This window comes from Eptatretus burgeri, chromosome 7, assembly GCF_056783735.1.
Source record: "Eptatretus burgeri isolate ZD-2024b chromosome 7, Ebu_testis_v1, whole genome shotgun sequence".
NCBI classification, from domain to species: Eukaryota; Metazoa; Chordata; class Myxini; order Myxiniformes; family Myxinidae; genus Eptatretus; species Eptatretus burgeri.
The window spans coordinates 78,626,017-78,648,359 of NC_140967.1; the positions used below are offsets into that span (position 1 = coordinate 78,626,017).

The 22,343-nt window shown below is 42.9% G+C and overlaps 1 protein-coding gene across 6 annotated transcripts in view; it reads left to right on the forward strand.

The window, feature by feature from the left end:
- TMTC4 (transmembrane O-mannosyltransferase targeting cadherins 4) overlaps positions 1–22,343 on the forward strand; it is a 102,342-nt gene that overhangs the window by 62,995 nt on the left and 17,004 nt on the right. For 4 of the 6 annotated variants that reach the window (XM_085889146.1, XM_085889147.1, XM_085889151.1 and 1 more), the window contains 6 exons: positions 1,875–2,006; positions 9,867–9,946; positions 12,744–12,851; positions 15,915–16,056; positions 16,165–16,279; positions 18,073–18,185. In XM_085889146.1, the coding sequence (XP_085745272.1) occupies positions 1,875–2,006; positions 9,867–9,946; positions 12,744–12,851; positions 15,915–16,056; positions 16,165–16,279; positions 18,073–18,185 (690 nt within the window). Of the gene's footprint in view, positions 1–1,874; positions 2,007–9,866; positions 9,947–12,743; positions 12,852–15,914; positions 16,057–16,164; positions 16,280–18,072; positions 18,186–20,010; positions 20,110–22,343 lie in introns of all 6 variants that reach the window. The other 2 variants (XR_015060296.1, XM_085889148.1) reach the window with 2 other exon arrangements.

Consider the following 22,343-nt stretch of genomic DNA (forward strand, 5'->3'; position numbering starts at 1 on the left):
ACCTTATTTCACATTTTTAAATTAATTATTTGTGCCTGTTGTATGTGTCCATTATGACATCCTAAAAACAGTAAGTTTCCTGTTTGGAAGGATTTTCAATTTTGTTTGACTGCCAGGCAGACAGATAGACTGAAACAATTGCTTTACCGCGCTTGGGACCAGATGCCGTACAATTTGCCAAATTCAGAGCCAAAGTACTGCTGAACTGCAGGTTCGTATTGTAATTCGTTTTCTTCAGTGTTCAAAACATACAATTCAGTTGAAATAAAGTAGTTCCTCGATCATATAAATGGACTCATAGACAGACAGAGTGAACCAATTGCTTAACCCCGTTTGGCACTACGTTCACTGGGTAAAAAGACCCTTCCGACCCGATAAAGGCAACATGATAATAAACATCATGTGAGCACGCATATCACTTCGCCATCAATTCCAGATGGCTTCCGCAGGCCACACTCGAGCCTATTTTAAAGACTGTGGATTTTTAAAGGTCACAAGTAAAGGACAGTGGAGGAGACGGCCATAATTTTGCCCCTATTATGGGCTCATTAGTACGACATAACACACAACTGTTTACTTGTGACCATGCAAACGAAGTTGGTTAAATTATGTATTAACCCCCCTCACTTGATGAAGCAGTAAGATACAAATTGTGTCCTATATTAGCCGAAGCTGCACGAACTGTGCACAACAATGTCCGTCTGCCACAGGAACACATTGTCTCCACCTTGCTGCACACTAGCGAGGAGGTAGAACTGGGGTCGGGCATAATAATACAACCGAAAAAAGGCTCTTCCAACCCGTTGAAGGCAACACAACATTAGCCGTGGTGTGCATGCGCACTACTTCACCTCCAATTCCAGGCTCGTCTGTGTTTGGGGGCATGTCTGCTTTCCATAAGATAAAATCTATGAATATATCAACAACTAGTCAGGTAGCTTGCCAAATTTATAGGCTGTTAAATCTTTTTTTAATGTAAAAAGCAAACACTTTTTCCATCATCCTTCGCAATATCTCTTGGAGATAAGTAGATGGAATCAATGACCAGATAGCCAAAATGATAGATCTTGTGAATTTGCATCGTGGTGCTGGGTGCAATGCACTCACAGCACTCTCCACCAAACGCAGTGCACCAAAGTTCCGGTATATTATAGAGGCCACCACTGTCTTGACTTGGAACAAACCTATTTGCTCCACATGTTAATTACCTCTGACCTTTTACTTTTTACCCAAATTGCTTCTGAATTACTGGTTCATGACCTGTTTTTTTGGTCTGTTTGGCAGCAATTTGCTCTTTTTCAGGAGTTTTGTCATGCATTGTACTGGCAAAATGAGAATAGATTATCATTGTGCATTTTTCAATACAGTACCAAAGTGCCACTTGATGTGATAAATGGCAGAATTTTGAATTTGTTTATTAAACACTGAGATTTTACCTGTGAATGAACGGCCCAATTTAAGATATTCATGGATTGTCCGATTCGTTTTGGAAGAAAAGTTATCTTGGGCAAGAAAATGAAAGTCGATGTCTAACAAATACAATTATTTTTGTGTTTTGATACTAAAGTTTGAAATTATATGAAGTACCTGTACTGTAATAGTCATCAAAATTTATCAATATTTCTGTCGAGAAGATCAAAGAAAAAAATATGAAAGACATGAAAAGGCAATGAGAGATAAAATAAAAAACCAAAAGGATTGTCCGCTTTGCAAGGTTAAGTCAATTGTATATTTAAGCAGGTGAATGAAGCATTTATGTCATCCCTCAATCTGCAATCGTCCATGACCTTTGACCCCTGAGTACAGATAAGATAAGCAATAACGAGGTCAACGGTAATAAAGCTGACTCGCCACAATGACTTGTCTTGCTCCAGCGCTCCATGACAGCATTCTTGGCAATCCTTGTGCTGTCCCACTGGGCTCGTTGTGTACACCGGGCCTCGCAGTGGCGCACAGAGCAGGAATTGTTTCGCAGTGGTCTCTCGGTGTGTCCGCTCAACGCCAAGGTGTGCACAACTTCATCCATATTGTATCTATGATTCACTTTAAACTTTAATGATGCAGTTTGAAAATATGTTATTTTTTTAAGTTTTTTGTTTTTTTACCATTTGTGGAAAATCTAAAACAACATTAAAGGCTCATCCAGAATTTGAAAACAGGACCTCTCTCATCCAAAGCAAGAATATTACACCGAGACTATAAACGAGTCCTATATCTAAATAATTGTGTTGTATCTGAGTAAACATTTATGAATCACATTTCAAATGTGCTTGAAATACTGACCACGTGATGTGGTAACAGAAAACATTGCTTGAAAATCTTCATTGTTGCAACACACTTGAAAGCTAAAATGTCAAAATCTAAGATCTATGGGTGCAGTTGTGAGTCCTCTTTGTTTGGCAGAGTGAGGAATGAAGCATTCAGCAACTCTTGTGTGAAAATAACCTTTTCCCTCTTTTTGTTCCATTTTATGTTTGAAATTTGACGCAATGAGCAATATTATGCAGGGGCGGTTCCATGGGGGATGTGTGTATATCTATATATATATGTATATATATATATATATATATATATGTATATATATCTATCATATATATATATATCATATATATATCATATATATATCATATATTGTTACGATTGTGGAAATTCACAGAACACCAGTCAGGTTCCCCAGAGGTCAGTTATTTCGGTAAGTGTGTGTTCCAGGTTAGATTTCCCCACCAATGGATAACGGGAATTGTTCGTGTGCCAGGCTGTGCATCTTTGAGTTAGCCATTATTCTTTCCTATCTTTATTTTAAAACAAACACATCGTCACAACAACGACAACCCACAGCCGCGTTTGACAGTGATTTCTAACACGGCCGCGTTTGACGGTGATTTCCAACATGGCCGCGTTGACGGTGATTTCCAACATGGCCGCTTAAGACGGTGATTTCCAACACGGCCGCGTTTGACGGTGATTTCCAACATGGCCGCGATTGACGGTGATTTCCAACACGGCCGCATTTGACGGAGATCTCCAACACGGCCGCATTTGACGGTGATCTCCAACACGGCCGCGTTTGACGGCAAGAACAGATCAAAAAGGCCTTACCCTCTTAAGAAGCTGGCCAATCGGAAGTGAGAGGGGCGGAGCCAGCCGAGGGTGAAGGGTCAAAGGTAAAAGAGCCAGCACCCCCGGACCCGATAAAGAGCCATGCTGGAACGCCGAGTTGGCAGTCGGGGAGAGCGCCGGAGTGGAGTGGAGTTGGGAGCGCTTGAGAAGAGCGCTTGAGGAGAGCGCTTGAGTGGAGCGCTGCAGTTGAGTTGGCGTGGGGAGCTCGGAGGCAGTGAAGAGCAGTGGAGAGCTGGTTGCTTCGAGTTTGTGCTGCGCTGGAGTTCGTTGCTTGCGGTTGGCGGTGGGAGTGGAGAGACGCCCCGTTGAGAGCTGGAGAGTTCGGAGTTTGGGCAGTTGGTTCGCTGGGGGTTTGCCGGCGCGACCAGGAGGCCTGAGTCGAGACCCATTCACTCCTCCAGCACGTCGTCAGCTAAGCCAGACCGCAGTGGAGGCCGGACGACCAAGGGAGCCAGTCGGAGCTCGCGGGTCCGGGCAAAGACACCGAGGGTCACCGAACCAGGACCCAGCGAGTCACCACGAGGGTGGCCAGGTAGCCCGCCCGGTCTCTCGGCGCGACCAGGAGGCCTGAGTCGAGACCCATTCACTCCTCCAGCACGTCGTCAGCTAAGCCAGACCGCAGTGGAGGCCGGACGACCAAGGGAGCCAGTCGGAGCTCGCGGGTCCGGGCAAAGACACCGAGGGTCACCGAACCAGGACCCAGCGAGTCACCACGAGGGTGGCCAGGTAGCCCGCCCGGTCTCTCGGAGCCCCTTCGGTCATCCCGGCTCCGAGTAATTATAAAGGCTCACGGGCCCGGTTCTTTCTTTCTGGGGTTTTGGATGAAAATCTGTGGCGCCTTGTCTACCTAAGTAGAACTGATAAAGTGCAGGGATTGTGTACATGATAATAGACATCGGCTGTAGGTTTTTGCTCGTGTCTTGTCCCCATCCCCCCATTCATTGCATATGTGCATTTAAAATAAATACCCTTATTGTTTGAATGTTAACCTGCTCGTTGTGTCACTTTCTGCCATTTACTGCCATGATGCGTTCGGAATATTAGCTGGCTGATTATCAAGCCGATAAAACGTACATCTGGTCCGAGGGGACTTGGCAATATAAAACCGCTCGACAATCGCATACGGAACGAGCTGCTTAAGCGGCTCGTTTTCGTGCAGGCCCCATCGATGTATAAACTCCCGGCATTTTTGTCCGCGCGAATAGTTAGGTATATCGACAATTCGGCGATTGATCCTGCAGCGCGTGGACAGAAGAGTTGGCTGGTTTATGGTGTGTTAAAAACACCCGTAGCTGGGTTTCGGCGTTGATCCGGAAGCTACGACTAGTTGCTCGTTCGGTGGGGGCGCGCGGCCGCAATTGGGCTAAGGAGGTCGTCCGCACGCCGAACGGGCGGAAATCCACAATAATATATATATATATATATATATATATATATATATATATATATATATATATATATATCCATCCATCCACTGGGACCACCATACTCTGTGCAGAGTGTTGGTGCTGCCAAAGCAGACTCCTTGGCTATTGGACATAATCCTGGACGGGTCGCCACTCCGACACAGTAGACCAGCAAGCTGGCACTCATTTTGCTGACCTTGGAAGGATGACAGGCAGTCAACCCCATCTGGTATTAATTCAACAGCCGAGTGGGGTTTGAACTCAGGATCATAGGATCCCAAACCCACCACCCTAACCATTGAGCCAACATCAGGTGCATATATATATATATATATATATATATATAAATATATATATATATATATATATATATATATATATATATATATATATATATATATATATATATATATATAAATACATACATACATACATACATACATAAATAAATATATATACACATAAAAGATCCAGAAGTACCATAACCTAATTTAACCAACTCATGAAACTAAAAGTCGTCATATGGAGGGACCTCTAAATCACCTTCGATCAACTTAAATTTTTTCATGCGCGTTACTGAATCATAGTGGAATAATTTAAGGCTTGTGGAGACAACATCTGATGGTTTTTTTTGCTGTTTTTGGACCACCCTAATATATATATATATATATATATATATATATATATATATATATATATATATATATATATATATATATATATACACACATATATGCTTTGCCGAGGGCGCGCTCCCCGTTCAGGAAACCACGTGACACTGGAACTCGTGGTTAACTGGTTGGCGTTCGTGGTTCTAAAGCAACCCACCGTACCACAACGTTAATTGTGAGCGGTGGTCCCAGGACGGCTCTTCCGAGGACAAACGGGGATTAAACCCCCTGAGTAACAAAAAACCCGTGGCCGTAACGATATATATATATATATATATATATATATATATATATATATATATATATATATATATATATATATATATATATATATATATATATATATATATATATACATACATAAATAAATATATATACACATAAAAGATCCAGAAGTACCATAACCTAATTTAACCAACTCATGAAACTAAAAGTCGTCATATGGAGGGACCTCTAAATCACCTTCGATCAACTTAAATTTTTTCATGCGCGTTACTGAATCATAGTGGAATAATTTAAGGCTTGTGGAGACAACATCTGATTTTTTTTTTGCTGTTTTTGGACCACCCTAATATATATATATATATATATATATATATATATATATATATATATATATATATATATATATATATATATATATATATATATATATATATACACACATATATGCTTTGCCGAGGGCGCGCTCCCCGTTCAGGAAACCACGTGACACTGGAACTCGTGGTTAACTGGTTGGCGTTCGTGGTTCTAAAGCAACCCACCGTACCACAACGTTAATTGTGAGCGGTGGTCCCAGGACGGCTCTTCCGAGGACAAACGGGGATTAAACCCCCTGAGTAACAAAAAACCCGTGGCCGTAACGATATATATATATATATATATATATATATATATATATATATATATATATATATATATATATATATATATATATATATATATATATATATATATATATACATACTGTATATACATGCATATATAGTTTGTTACGGCCACGGATACCGAGTGTATTATGAGAGGGTTAATCCTCGTTTCTCTTCGGAAGAACCGGACCTGGGGCCACTGCTTACAATTAACTTCATGGTGTGGTGGGTGGATTGCTTAACAACCACGAACGCCAATCAGTTAACCACTAGTTCGTGTCCACCGTCTAATTTGCCATTTAACTGGAGGTCACATGCCCTCCGGACCGGGGAACGCGCCCTCGATGTGGAAGAATGTGCTTCCAACCAAAAGTAAATGAGATCTACTCTGCTGATTTGAGCAATAAGCAAGAGCACACCCTGTCTCAGGTGACATTTCACCTGCTTCACAATAGGCCTCCTCAGGCCAATAGACCAGTGGAGACAGCCCACTGAGCTATTGACGGGAACATTAGGAGAGGGGGGGAGGGAGAGAGAGAGAGAGAGAGAGAGAGAGAGAGAGAGAGAGAGAGAGAGAGAGAGAGAGAGAGAGAGAGAGAGAGAGAGAGAGAGAGAGAGAGAGAGAGAGAGAGAGAGAGAGAGAGAGAGAGAGAGAGAGAGAGAGAGAGAGAGAGAGAGAGAGAGAGAGAGAGAGAGAGAGAGAGAGAGAGAGAGAGAGAGAGAGAGAGAGAGAGAGAGAGAGAGAGAGAGAGAGAGAGAGAGAGAGAGAGAGAGAGAGAGAGAGAGAGAGAGAGAGAGAGAGAGAGAGAGAGAGAGAGAGAGAGAGAGAGAGAGAGAGAGAGAGAGAGAGAGAGAGAGAGTAATGAGGTGGATGGTTAACGAGGGGGGATAGAGAGGAGGGAGAAGTAAGGAAGAGGGGTGGGGAAGTGATGAAGAGGGGGGGAGTGAGGGAGGGGGAAAGAAGGGGAGAGAGAATGGAGAGAAGGGGGAGAGAGAGAAGGGAAGGTGGGAGAGAGGTGGGAGGAAGGGGGTGGAAGCGGTAGAGAGGAAGAGAGGGGAGTGAGAGAGAGAGGAGAGAGAAGAGAGGGGTGAGGAAGAGGGGGGAGAGTAATGAAACGTGGGTGGGGTGAGGAGAATCGGTTTGGTCCATCCATCCATCAATCCATCCCTTCCTCCATCCCTTCCCTCCATCCCCTTCCCTCCATCCCCTTCCCTCCATCCATCCATCACATCCATCCATCCCTTTCCTCCATCCCATCCCTTCCTTCCATCTATCCCTTTGCTCCATTCCTTCCCTCCATCCATCCATTCATTCCTTCCTTCCATCCAACCGTTAATAAGGAATGACAGGCTGGGCACTGCACAACACTGTGGGGTACAACTCAGGGAGGTGGTCGTGCAGATGGACAGTGCGAATTGCAGTATTGCCAAGTGGCTTAAGCACTCAAGGAAGCACTCCAACGAAACAGCTGATAAGGAACGGCTGGTTTGGCAAGCAATTAGTGATATCCGATCCGTCATATTAAGCACATACCTCCCGGAGACGCTTGAAATATCAAACTATGTCCGCACATACCTCGCAGAGACTCTTGAAATTTCAAACTATGTCCGAAATAGACAAATGACCACTTTTTTTTTAGTTGTCGGAACTGCTGCTAAGTTTAATTCTGGAGCTTAAAATTTGTAATTTGGCTTGGTTTAAGAGATTTTAGAGGTTGTGGCATGTGCGGAAATGAAATAAAGCCATGACTGCTGCCATCGTCGGGCGTTTATATTCGGTTTATATCAATCGTCGGGCGTCGGGCAATGCAAATGCTGGCTTCTCCGGACGTTTACAAGCATTGCAATGTATCCAGCATTTTGTTCAGGATGATGATCAGGCATTCGATTATATAAGTGAGGAAAGTGAAAAAAGAAAAAAAACTTTATTGTAAAGAAATCATTGCGGCCTGTTCCAACTCAAAGCAATGTTGAGCAGGCTGAACAAAATGGTGAATTACATCCCCAGCGAGATAACTGAGGAAGCGCATTAAGACTCCATCGAGAGTGAGGTGGCCGAGAATGTGCCTGATGAAGGATATAATTAAATAAGGCTGTTAATTATCTTCAAAAGGGGTGTTATAATTCACCCAAATACCCAATTTACACTCATGCACTCCCTTGTGCATGCAAAGTTTGGGGCCGCTAGGTTTCATGGTTTTAGAGTTATGGAGGACACACACACACACACACACACACACACACACACACACACACACACACACACACACACACACACACACACACACACATTTATTATTATAGATATATTATTAGTGCAACTGTCTATGTGAAAACTTTTTTGTGCAGAAAATAACAAGCATATTTGTAAAATGTTTTATTTTAGTCGTTGGTGTTAGTATGCTTTGTGGTGGATAAATGGTCAAGGTGGTTGGCTTAGAATCTTAAGGTCCTGAGTTTAAGTGCCAGAGGGGTCAATTCAGCCTGTCATCCTTTTGAGGTCGGCAAAATGAGTGCCAGCTTCCTGGGGGTACAGTATTTGAATAATGTGTGTTGGAGTGACAACCCATTAACGATTGTTACCCACAGCCAATGAAATTGCTTCAGTAGCCTTATTCGCCGAACAGCACATGCACATGCACATGCACATGCACATGCACAACAATTCTATGTACACCCTGACATCTTATTGTACAACGGTATGCTGAAAAGTAATGCCTCCTATCTCTTTTCTCCAAAACAGGAAAAGATATCCGAATGAGTTTGAGTCAAGTAGTTTTGTGATGCTATCACGATAGAACTGTGCATCCTGCTACCTTAGTCAATGCTTCACAATGGCCTTGACATCATCGTCAGAAGAATAATGTTCTCCACGAAGGTGTTCCTTCAGTTTGGCAAAGAGATGGAAATCTGACAGAGCCAAGTCGGGGCTGTTGGGCGGTTAAACTGAGGCAACCAATTGCTTCAGTCATTCATGCACTCGTTTGCGGCTGTGAATTGTCATGCTGGAGGAATCCATCTGCATGTCAGGACAAACCCTCCAAATACATGCCTTCAGTTTCTTTAGAGTTTCAGTGTACCTCGCGCTCAGAGTTAATGGTGGTATCCTTTGGCATGAATTCCAAATAGACTATTCCCTTGACGTCCCAAATATCCATTAATATGACTTTCCCGGCAGCTGCTTGTGTCTTGAATTTTTTTTTGGTGCTGGCGATCCTTTGTGGCGGTACTCCATTGACCGTCACTTACTCTCAGGATCGTAATGGTGCACCCAACTCTCACCCTAGTCACAGCAGCTCTAAAATCTCAATAACTACATGCTGCTTTAACTGCACTGACGAGTGACGACGTTGTGCTCCCCTCTGCCATCTTGACTAACGTAGCACTTCGACATCTAGCGTCAGAATCACAAACTTCACACCCAGTGGTGGGAAAAACGAATGTGCGGACAGCGCTTTTTTCATTAAAATATCTTTGCCTTCTTTGAAGAAAAGGGATAAGGAGGCATTACTTTTCAGCACGTCTTGTAATATGTAAATTTGCTCAAATCTATTCATTTATGGAATTGACCAATTATTTTGGCATGGCTGACTGTGTAATTTTTTTTCTATTGTGACCTTTTCCCACTATAGTCATGTTACATCAAATGACTGCTTGAAATAGCTTATTTTGATTTACACGGTGTGGATATTACAATTAAACTCACCTTTCAATGAACACCTAACTTACCATATTTCAGATGAGGGTAGTCATTCTAAATTGTTTTTGCTAATTTTGTTTTGTGTTTTTCTCATTGCTAGGTTCACTACAATGTCGGCAAGAACTGGGCTGACAAGGGCAACAACACTCTTGCGATGAAGTACTATAGACGTGCGATTAGGTGAGTGTTATGTGTTAGGCACGTGCCATGTCAAGTGATTTCACCCGTTGTAATTTATCACTATTTTGACTTGAAGGGTTCAATACCAAATGGGGGAGACACGATTACTAGCATATAAATCAATTGGAAGGTAATTTACTCACTCGTATGGAGGTTTCACTTATGAACAAACTAATTTTAGAGGGACTTCTTCAGATAACCTCGATTACACTAACTTACCAAAAATTTAATTCTGGCATAAGTGCTGTTATCCTTAGAACTGTGTTTCCATCCTATAATATCATCTCTCCTCTCTCTTTCACAGGTCCTTCTTGGATCGGCAACTTCCTCCTTCAAAAGTTGCAATCATCACTCCGAGCCATAAGAAATGCCCAAAACTGATCCCCCCAACTACATTCCAATCAGCCTTCTTCCCATTATAAGCAAAATAATGAAGAAAACCTCAGACACTATCTCTTCTCCAAGTCACGAATCTTAGAAAACTAGTTTGTCTCCTGACCTGGTCATTCCGTGTTGGATATGTTACTCCTTCTGACACAGCAGTAGATGGATGTCCTGACCCACAAATGAGAGGTTAGGGTGATCTCTCTGGATATCTCTCTCGCCAATGATGCTATCTTGCTTCCAGCCTTGATTTCCAAGTTGCCTTCATTTGGTATTCAGGGCCTTCTGTTCAAGTACATTTATGATTTCATCTTTGAGCAGAAACAGCGGGTTCCCTTGATGGTACCCTTTCTGATGATCTTTCCCTTCAAACTGGGGTTCCACAAGGCAGCATCTCAGGACCTATATTATTCTTGGTCTATATCAATGATCTGTCCGATTCTCTTGAAAACCAACTTTACCATGATTTCACAATGTGCAGAATGATAGAGCAAGTTGTGAAAGGCTGGCTGCTGATAAATCCTTTTCGTCAGACTAGGACAAAATAAGCCGATGGTCAACTACTTGGAACATGACATTCAACACCTGCAAGTCACGTGCTCTCACACTGTCTCTGCATAAGGATTAGCCATCAAACTATCCAATCCTCTTCTCTGGACAGCCACTGGAAGAGGTGTAGTCTCTGGAACTCTTTAGCCTCACTATCTGCCATAATTTGTAATGGGAGGATTATACCACCAAGCTCCCATCAAAAGCCAGTCACCGTATGGGTATTGTTTATGGAGTGAAGGCATTACTGTGCCACACTCAGATCATCATGATGTACAGTACATGGCTTTCATACGGAGCTCCGTGGAGTATGGGCTGGTGATTCTGCTTCCCACCTTGCTCCTCTTAAGCCGATCAAAACAAGGCCTTCCACAACATTGGTGTCATTTGCAGGAGGTGAATTCCCAATGACTCTCACTCTCCCACTGGTGACAGGTTTGTAGGCTCTATTTTATACAATCTTACTTCTGGCTTGCTCCTGTTGCCCTCTACTTCCTCTGCCCTCCAAAAGCCACCCTAGGTCATATGCATTCCTCTAGAAACCCTCATCTGCTCATCTTCTCAAAGTCCAAGCTTATTGCTCACCTGCATTCATTTGTCCTCTTATGCTCAAGATTGTGGAATCACCTCTCTGTGTGTTATTTTATCATCTTTGCTTCAGTTTCTCAAATGTGCTGCCCATCAATCAGTACCTCATGCGTTCTCCCATGCATATTCATGATCGCTTCTACACACACACACACACACACACACACACACACACACACACACACACACACACACACACACACACACACACACACACACACACACACACACACACACACACACACACACACACACACACACACACACACACACACACACACACACACACTGATTCCTTACCACCCTGTTGCTCTCTGAGGCATTGTTATTCCACTTTTGCATTTTTCCTCCATTTGTATGTCCATCTCCCCCATACTCTTCGGTATTTTGTGAACTTGATGCCCTTTTTCATTCAGCTCCTCCATGACCCTAGGGCCTAGACCCTTGTGCAAAGTCATCTTCCAGTTGTGAGAATTTACCACATGTGCAACTGATGTTACTTCATCATATCCTCATCAACAAATACAGTATAAATAGTCAGAGAACAATCTCATTGCTCAATTTTATAACACGCTCCAGATATGAAGGCTTTAAGAGTACCAATGAGGAGTAATAATCAACTGTCAGAGAGACCTCCATCAGAACAATTCCAACCATCCGAGCCATTCATCATTCAACAATGGGAAACATAATCATTAAGTGGAATAGTGCAGACAACACCTACCATAGCTATAGACACCTCATAACCGATTAAAAATCACATTGAGAGGGAAGGTCATGTTAGACTGTGCTATTCCATGGAAAAGATGCTGCACATAAGCTTCCCATAAATGTGGTTAATACACATCATCACATGGCATGGAGCAATGACTCCTCCAAATGTGAAAACAGGTTTTGTGGATTTACAATTCCAGGTGCATGTTGTTCAAGTTAAAGTCTGTGGGGTGTATTACATTGGATTTTTATAGGATTCACCAAAACAACCACAAAATGTCAAAAGCACTGTGTGAGGAATGCCAGCCAATCCTTAATTCAACCAATCAAAAACTGATCGCAGATGTTCGAGTTCGGGTGCAGCGAAGGCCCGAGAAAGATATTTATTGGCTGCACACCAACACTTGTGATGTGTTAAACTCCACGTGTCCCATGACCTTTGGTAGGATGGTGTAGGTTTGCTGCAAGGAGTCAAACAAACATTTAAAGGTTGTTGTAAAACCGAATGGTTCCTAACTTTAACATTTGTTGTTGCTGTTTCTTCTTATTACTCTTTTGCAAGGCTACATCCCCACTATGTGCAGCCCATGAACAACCTGGGAAACATTCTGAAGGAACACAATCACCCCATTGAGGCTGAAGAGGTGTTGAGAAGAGCTGTAAGCATTCAGTAGGTGTTCTCGTTTTACATCAAGTGCATAAAAGTATTTGGTATTTGCAAGTTGTAAGTAAAACAACTGGCAAAATTGTTCAGAAGTGGCTTACACATTTTTGGATTCTGTAATTTGTCTTCCTCTGGTGCTGGCTTCATGGTTAAGGTGGCTGGCTTGGGACCTTATGGTCCTGATTTGAGCCCCTGTTAACCGTTGCATTAATACCAGGTGGGGTTGACTCAGCCTGTCATCCTTCCGAGGTCGGCGAAATGAGTATCAGTGTACTGGGGTAATAACCATTTGGGGTAACCTGCGTCGGAGTGACGACCGGTCTAGGACTGTACTCCTTGCCAATGAAACTGCCTCGGCAGCCCTACATGCCTTTAAGACACGAAAGGAATGGTGTTGTTATTATTAGGGTACCCAATCTAATGGACTGGGTAATTAGGGTACCCAGTCAAATGGACTGGGTAACCTATTGTTTTTCTTCTGTTTATTAGGATACCCAGTCAAATGGACTGGGTAACCTATTGTTTTTCTTCTGTTTATTAGGATACCCAGTCAAATGGACTGGGTAACCTATTGTTTTTCTTCTGTTTATTAGGATACCCAGTCAAATGGACTGGGTAGCCTATTGTTTTTCTTCTGTTTATTAGGATACCCAGTCAAATGGACTGGGTAGCCTATTGTTTTTCTTCTGTTTATTAGGATACCCAGTCAAATGGACTGGGTAGCCCATTGTTTTCTTCTGTTTATTAGGATACCCAGTCAAATGGACTGGGTAACCTATTGTTTTTCTTCTGTTTATTAGGATACCCAGTCAAATGGACTGGGTAGCCTATTGTTTTTCTTCTGTTTATTAGGATACCCAGTCAAATCGACTGGGTAGCCTATTGTTTTTCTTCTGTTTATTAGGATACCCAGTCAAATGGACTGGGTAGCCTATTGTTTTTCTTCTGTTTATTAGGATACCCAGTCAAATGGACTGGGTAGCCTATTGTTTTTCTTCTGTTTATTTCTTATTCTTTTTCCGCCGGCAATTTGCGGGTTCTTTCGCTTTAAAAATCATTTTCTCAGGAATGGTAAGTCCGATCGATACAAAATCTTCACCATAGTATGTATCTTTTTTCATTGCACACTTAATTGATAATTATGACGTCATAGGTTAGATGGTACGGTCGCCATCTTGAAAAAAACTGATAAACTTTGAACCTCTGTATCTCTGAAACCGTGCAATGGAAAAAAAATTTGCTTCATACATTTTAATAAGCTCCCCGTGTGGAACACGGATGATTTTTCGTGACGTCATCGCTGAAGCGGTATGCCGGTGAAAATTCGTCAAGTAGAACGCTGCATGGGAAAAATCTGAAATTTCTTGAGCGTCATCTACACAATTCACCGTAGAAAAAAAATATTTTGACATCATTGGTGACTTGGTTTGGTAGCCATCTTGTTTTGAATTTTTTTTTTTTATAATCTTCTTCTCCAGAACAGCTGGACAGATTGAGCCAGAAATTCACACACACTTTCCCCAAGACATCCTTTCACAAGTTTGTTAATTTCTAATTGATAGGTCACATGGTTTGGTGGCCATATTGAATTAACCCTAAAACTTGAAACATCTTCTTCTACAGAACGGCTTAACAGATCAAGGGGAAACTTCACATACACATTGCACACGAGTACTGAATATAATTTTGTTAATTTCTAATTGATAGGTCACATGGTTTGGCAGCCATGTTGGATTCAAGAATTATATTACATAGTTTTCTCTGGAACCACATAACCTATCGAAGCGAAACTTGGCAGCTATAATCTACCCCCATGCCTACATATACGGTAAAATGATGATGTCACAAGTCACATGGTATGGAAGCCATCTTGGATAGAAAGACGCACCTTGTCCGATCAACACGAAACTTAACAAGCATAATCCACTTCCCCATTAGAGGGAGAATTTAAATTAATGTTGTAATAGGTCACATGGTATGGCAGCCATATTGGATTGAACATTAATAACTTTAAAAGTCTTCTTCTCTGAAACGGCCAAACAGATCGAGGCGAAACTCTACATATATGACCGCCTCTCCATGGCGAACAAAAAGTTCTCCCCCCCCCCCTTTTGATGTTCAACACATCCTTTGGCAGCCATATTGGATTGAAGGAAAAATATTAATTAATGTTTACTCTGGAACTGCTACATCAATAAATGTGAAACTTCAGAGAGATGATGCAGCAGACATGTGGAATGAAGTGTTTAAATTTCAACTCGATCGGCCGCATGGTTTGGCAGCCATGTTGGATTGAAGGATAAATATTAATTAATGTTTACTCAAGAAACGCTGCTTCAATATATGCGAAACTTCACAATTAAAATCTAGCCAACATGTGAAACGCAGGTTTAAAATTTGAACCCGATCGGCCACACGGTTTGGCAGCCAGAATTATTTAATTATTTGAATCTGAGAACTTTTAGATTTTTGTTTTTTTCCAGAAGGCTCACTTGGCTGCACCTGAATGCGTTTGAGGGTACAGGAATAGCAATTCAATTGATACCGCTAATGTCCCCAGGAAAAAGGGCTAACTGCATACGTAATAACTAGATTGAACACTTTGTGCTACCCGGTTCGTAACTCATCTGTTCCGTGCTGTCTCGAAGCAGGGCTGTATTTGTATCACTATTAAATAATGTTTTCTCTGGAACTACTTATCCTATCGATGCGAAACTTTGCAACTATAATCTCCAGAAAGTCTCATGTTGTATCAAAGGTGGACGTCTGGGTACCCGGTTATCACTGCCAGCAGTTATAAAGTGGCAGTTCTAGTTATCATTATTATTATTATTATTAATAATTTGTCTTAATATCCCTCACCCAGAGAGTGCAGTGATCTTTGAATGGGAGTAATTTTTCTGTTAAGCTCTAACAAATAAGTTAACAAATTAAAATGAATGTGATGAGCCACAAAGGCATTTGAAGGTATAATTTATCCTCAGGGCAACAATGGAATAGAAACATTGGATGGAACAACTTGATGACAAATGCACAGACCATGATCCATATCATTATGACCATTCCCAGGAAGGATTTTGCCGCAGCTTGGATGAACCTGGGCATAGTGCAGAACAGCTTGGGTAAAAGGGTGGAGGCCGAATTGAGCTACAGGACAGCATTACACTATCGAAGACGATACCCCGACTGCCTTTACAATCTTGGGCGATTGGTGAGATGTTACTCCCTTGACATGTCTTTCTCATCTTTCTGAACCCACTTCAAGTGGAATGTAGAAATATAACAAAAGATTTGAACTCTAACTGTTGTTCTGTGCTAGTACCTGGATGCCCAGCGACCTGCTGAAGCCCTTGCTGCCTGGAGAGAGGCAATTCTCCTTCAGCCTGACCACAGGATGGCTTGGCACAACACTGTTGTCCTGCTTGACCAGCTTGGTATGTGCACTGCTCTGACTGTGAAAGGGACCTCTTGCATATCACTCAAGATCAGGGAACTTTGCAGCTCACGCCACGACATGAACCAAACCTTTTTCCATCTTTTTCATTGTTTTTGTTTGTCTTCCTGTATATCTTCCCTTTTCTCTGACTAAATGACTTGACTCCACGGAATAAAGTTTGTTAATTTTGTTTCGAAAGTCATGAGGAGACAATGTGTTTCAACTGCTCTTTGTTACTTGGATATTGGGTTATAATAATGTTGAATCAAGAAGTGCCATTACCATCAGGATAAGCAGTGAACACACATTTTTGTTATCTGTAAGTTGTGGGTTGGCAGCATAACCTAAAGGTATGCACACTCACCTCTGAGCTGTCTCACCTATAAATGTCGGGCCAGCTACAAACTGTCATCCTACTGTTTCGTAAACGGGGCAAGGGAGGAATCAACGTATGTGCCGTCCCTCGGATTGATGTTAAACTGGGCGTCCTGTCTGTCGGCACGAGTTGGTGGACATTAAAGATAAACAGTGTCCTTTGTGAATAGTAGGTGAGTTATCACCACATCATGGCCAAATCCCTGCACACTCTGTCAAGTATCCTGTGTCAGAGTGGCGACATGTCCAGGATTGCAACCCTTGTCAAGAAACTGCTTTGGAAGGACTGGTGCACTGTATATAGCATGGTGCATGAAGATGATGAAATACAAGGAACTTCAATGCAGGAGAAGGCCACGAGGCCCATTAAGCCTGGGCAATCATGCCAATATCTAAATACCCTCCTATCCTCACGACTTTGAGATAGCTAGTGAAATGAACACAAAACCATCTCGTGCCTTGCTCAAACCCTCGCTCGTTCCCCATTGTTGAATGAGTCACGATAATGGTATTTGGCGCCATGGTGGTTATTTATTTTCATTGCGCATATGTGCGTGTGCCTCCCTACTCTTTTGTCCTTTGAGCACCTGTCCTGTTTATTTATTACTCGCAAATACAACCCATTGCTTCGCTGATGGGAATATTAAGGGGGGGAGGAGTAAGGAGGAGAGGAGGGAGAGAGAATGGAGGTGGGAGGGAGACCGAGGAGGGCTGGGGAGTGAGGAAGGTGGGGTGGGGGGGGTGAGGAAGGAGGGGAGGGGTAGTGAGTTTAAGGGAGTTTAATGAACCCAAACACCCAATTTTCACTTATCCACATCCTGGGAGTTCCCTTAGTGTGCAAGCAATGTTTCAGGCTGCTCGGTTTCATGGTTTTGGATTTATTGAGGACACACACACACACAAACACACACAAACACACACACACACACACACACACACACACACACACACACACACACACACACACACATACACACATACACACATACACACACACACACACTGACATTTATTAGTATAGATAGCATCTTGTCTGCCCTTATCCTTGTATTCCCTTTTAATAAACCCATTTTAATTTTAAGAAATGTTTTCCCACCTTTTGCCTCCTGCGCGTTGCACTGCCAAGTTCAACTTTGTTTCGGTGATCCTTGGGGAATCTCAATGTAAGATTGAATGTTGTAAACGATAAAGCGTTTCGGTCTTTCGCGGGGGTCCTATTCCCTCGGCTTAGAGGAGTTTGTGCTAATAGATGCCTCTGACGCGCCAATACCAAATTCCCTTAGATCAATCAATAAAATTATCATTGTGTACTTCCCATGCTTTTCTGTTTAATTATTGTGGATCTCATTGCATTGGTGGCTTCTATTGTCACCTTTTCTGTCCACATTGTTCTGTTATATTTGCATCCATGTGTAGGAAAGCTGCAGGAGGCAGAGACTGCTGCTCGAGAAGCATTGAGGATATCACCAGATGAGCCCAGTCTGTGCTTCTCCATTGCTAATGTGCTTGGGAAACAAAACAAGTATCAGGTATTTCTTACTCTTCCTGTGCTTGATTGTTTCTACACTTCCTTTTCTTCTTTTCTCTCTCTTTTCTCTGGCTTCTTTTTTTGTGCACAAAGTCCAGGCTCATGGAAGAGCTACGACAATGAATGGATCAAGATGCAACAGAACAAAAGGAACAGTAGAAAGAGGGGAGAAACACACAACATCAGGGTTGAAGGATGAAGTAGGGGGAGACTTGGACAAATAAGGGAAGTAGGGAGGAAAGAGGGAGAGGGGAGCATGCAAGGGGTGGACAAGATGGACACAGAAGCAATCTCTCAGGAAGGAAAAACTGGAAATTTGGAAGGAGGTGGGCTTGGGGGTGTAGATGGGGATTGACAAGTGTAGAAAAGAGTAGGGATTTGGATGGGGGATGATCTGAAATGGTGGTGAACAGCTGTCTTGAAGATCTCGAGGGAAGAATGAGATTGAAGAGAATGTGGAAGTTCGTTCCACAGGCGGGAAAAAAGAGGAATGGATGAGAGGAGGTGAGCAGTGATTCTGGGTTTTTGGAGTTTCCCCAGAAGGGGGTTTAACATGGACCACATCCACCCTGAGGAAACCTGGTGGGGGGGGGGAAACAAACCATGTAAAGAGCAGAGGGTGCAAGACCAAAAAGGAGATGATAGAAGACAGAGAGACCACCGACCTGTCTGTGATGGGAGAGTGATGGGCCCATGAACCCAGCTTCACCGTGGGATATTCCAATGATCTTGAAGGCTTTGGTTTCCACAGCGTAAAACCGATCAAAGTGTGAGGCCGGAGAACCAGTCCAAAGGGGGAGCAGGACTCCATTAAGCTCCCAATGAAGGCCTTGTAGGTGGATAGGAGTTCAGGTGTGCCAAAGAAGGACTTTGGGATTTTGTATTATGGGGATGTCCAGTCAGAGACTGGCTTTGAAGTTCAACTTTGAAATGTTGTTTGCCTCAGAGAGATCATGGCTAATAGTGAGACCTGGGAGTTTGAATGACTGAACATCCTTTTTTCTGAGTAGAGAAAGAGGATTTTCCAAAGTTACAAATATTGTTGATTGTTGGTGTTGGCTTAGCGGTTAGGGTGGTGACTTGGGATCTTTGGGTCCTGAGTTCAAGCCCCGTTGGCTGCTGAATTAACACCAGGGGGTTGACTCAGCCTGTCATCCTTCCGAGGTCGGCAAAATGAGTACCAGTGTACTGGTAATAGGGGCACTGCATTAGCGGCATATCTGTGCCCCTAACCAATGATGCAACCAGCAGCCAAAAGGCTGCACACGGAAGGAAGGGGTATTGACGGATTGATTAAATCTGGTATTAGTGTGGTGCAGGCATGATGGACCGAATGGCCTCCTCCTGCACATAATTTCCTTGTAATCCTTGTAATTATATTGCCTTGGGGCACTCCAGCCTGGACAGGAAGAGGAGACAAGAGATTCTGCTTCACAACCACATGTTGGCTATGAGAGTAGACCATTTCAGGAAGCCATGTGTGGAGTTAGCCTTGGATGCCATTTGGCAGAGTGTTTGGAGAGCAAAGCGGGATGCCAGACTGTATTGAAAGCACGAAATATGTCTCGAGAGACGGCCCTAATTAAGAGTCTCCATCCATTCTTGGGAGAGTAGAAGCAGCATGTCCATGGTAGAGTGGCCTGGTCTGAATCCAAATTTATGAATTGAGATGAAGCCATTAGAGAAAAGGAAGGATTTCATATCAACTGTGATGATGCATTCCATGACCTTGCTGATTGGAAGTAAGCTAATATGCCTGTAGTTTAGGGGATCAGTTTTGGCACCTTGTTTATGTAATGTCATGATGTTATCTGATTTCCAAGCAGATGGGAGATGACCTCGGGCAAATGATATGGTGACAAGAGTCGAGAGAGGATGTGTTAAGGGGCTGTCACACCTTGACGTTTTAGCCAGCGTATGGCAAGGTATCAAAATGTATGTAAAACGCTGGCGTACACTGAACTATTGATGTTTTTTTAAGTTTTGGGCATATAATAACGTGTTGGACGTATGCATAACGTATTAGTAACGTACACAGAACGTTTCAATCACATATAGATAACTTATACCAACGAATGCTTTGCGTGTTGTCGGCGTTCACAACCTATGCCCAACGATAGCCTAACTTATGTGTAGCGCGCGGCAGCGTATCGCCGACGATCATGTGGCGTAGGCTATTCATAGGCTGCGGCTCGACAATTTAAATCATAACCACATTAGACATCGAAGTGTTAAGCCGCTGTCACACCTTGACGTTTTAGCCAGCGTATGCCGACGTATGAAAAATTTGCCGAACCAAGCTGGCACACGTCGAATACGTTATGGGTAAGTTTTGTATACATTAAGAGCATGCTGGCATACGTCGTAGTACGCTGGCATACGTTGTAGTACGCCGAGTATGTTGACAAATTTTCAGCATGTTGAAAATTTATCGACGTACTCGGCGTATGACACACGTTCCGCATACGCTGGCCATAAGTTGTAGGCACGTTACGCGATCGTTGACACACGTCGACACACGTTACTTTAAGTTACTCATCAGTAGAAACACGTCATGGTAATGGTTAAGGCGCTGTCACACCTTGACGTTTTGCCAGCAATGGCAACGTATAAAAATGTATGTAAAACGTTGGCGTACGCTGAAGTTTTGAGGTTTTAAAAAATGTTTTGGTCGTATTCATAACGTGTTGGTCGTATGCATAACATATTAGTAACGGGCACAGAACGTTTCGTTGCCTTCTTGATAACTTATACCAACGAATGCTTAGCCTGTTGTCGGCGTTCACAACCTATGCCCAATGATAGTTGAACTTAGGCATAGCGCGCTGCACGTATCGCCGACGAACTCGTGGCGTTCTCTGTTAAAAACCTGCCGCACACCGATTTATATCATAACCGCCTGAAAATTGGAAGTGTCAACATCGCAGTCACACCTTGACGATTTAGCCAGCGTATGCCGACCTATGAAAAATGTGTCTAAAACGCTGGCACACGTCGAATACGGTATGGGTAAGTTGTGCATACGTTAGGAGCACACTGAAAAACAATGAAGTACGCTGTCATATTCCGTGGTACGTCTAGTACGTCGTGAAATTTCAAGCATGCTGAAAATTTTATGACGTACTCGACGTATGGCTCACAAGTTCCGCATACACTGGCATAAGTTCTCGGCACGCTCCGCGATCATTGACACACGTCGGACACACGCTACTTGTAAGTTACTCATCAGTCGAAACACGTCGAGGTAATGTTTGGCATACCCGAAACTTAATTTTTAACCTATGAGTAACGTGCTTTGAATCTATGAGTAACGTGCTTTGAACCTATGTGTAACGTATCTCAAACGCACATTGTCATATGGAGACGAAATTGATTGACGTCTTCCGGACGACCACAGAACTTACTGAACGTGTTTCTAACTTACATCTGCCGTATAATGGCGATTTGGCAGCGTTTAGGGGAATTGGAATATACAAATGGGCTTCACAAGAGGAACCCGTCAGTGTTGCAGACTTCATGTTGAGTAGATGTCAATGTCAGTAGTATCAGTAGTAGTAGTATTACGTGAGCGTGTCAGTAGTAGTAGTAGTAGTAGTAGCAGCAGCAGTAGTAGTTGCAGTAGTAGTGGTAGTAGTATTGGTGGTAGTAGTAGTAGTAGTAGGTCCATGTCAGTAGTAGTAGGTGAGCGTGATGGGGAGGGTGTGGGTGATGATGGATCCTCGTTGCGTCCACGAATAGGAGACTACTTTGCACCATTGTTCGATGTTCTTTTCGGCTAATTTTTTTTTCTCATTCCCACGATGAACTATTTTTTTGTTTCAGTTTTTAAAGTATTCAAAACGACTTGGACAAATGCATAATGTACTAGTAATGAACACAGAAAGCTTCGGAAATCTTAGAGATAAGTTATACCAACGATACCGAAGGAAAAAAAAACCAGGGAGTCTGGAACACTGACGATAACCATTACCTTGACGTGTTTCGACTTATGAGTAACTTACAAGTAACGTGTGTCGACGTGTGTCAACGATCGCGTAACGTGCCTACAACTTATGGCCAGCATTATGCGGAACGTGTGTCATACACTGGCATACGTCGGAAAATTTCAAGCATTGAAAATTTGTCTAACAGCTCGGCGTACTAAAACGTATGGCAGCAT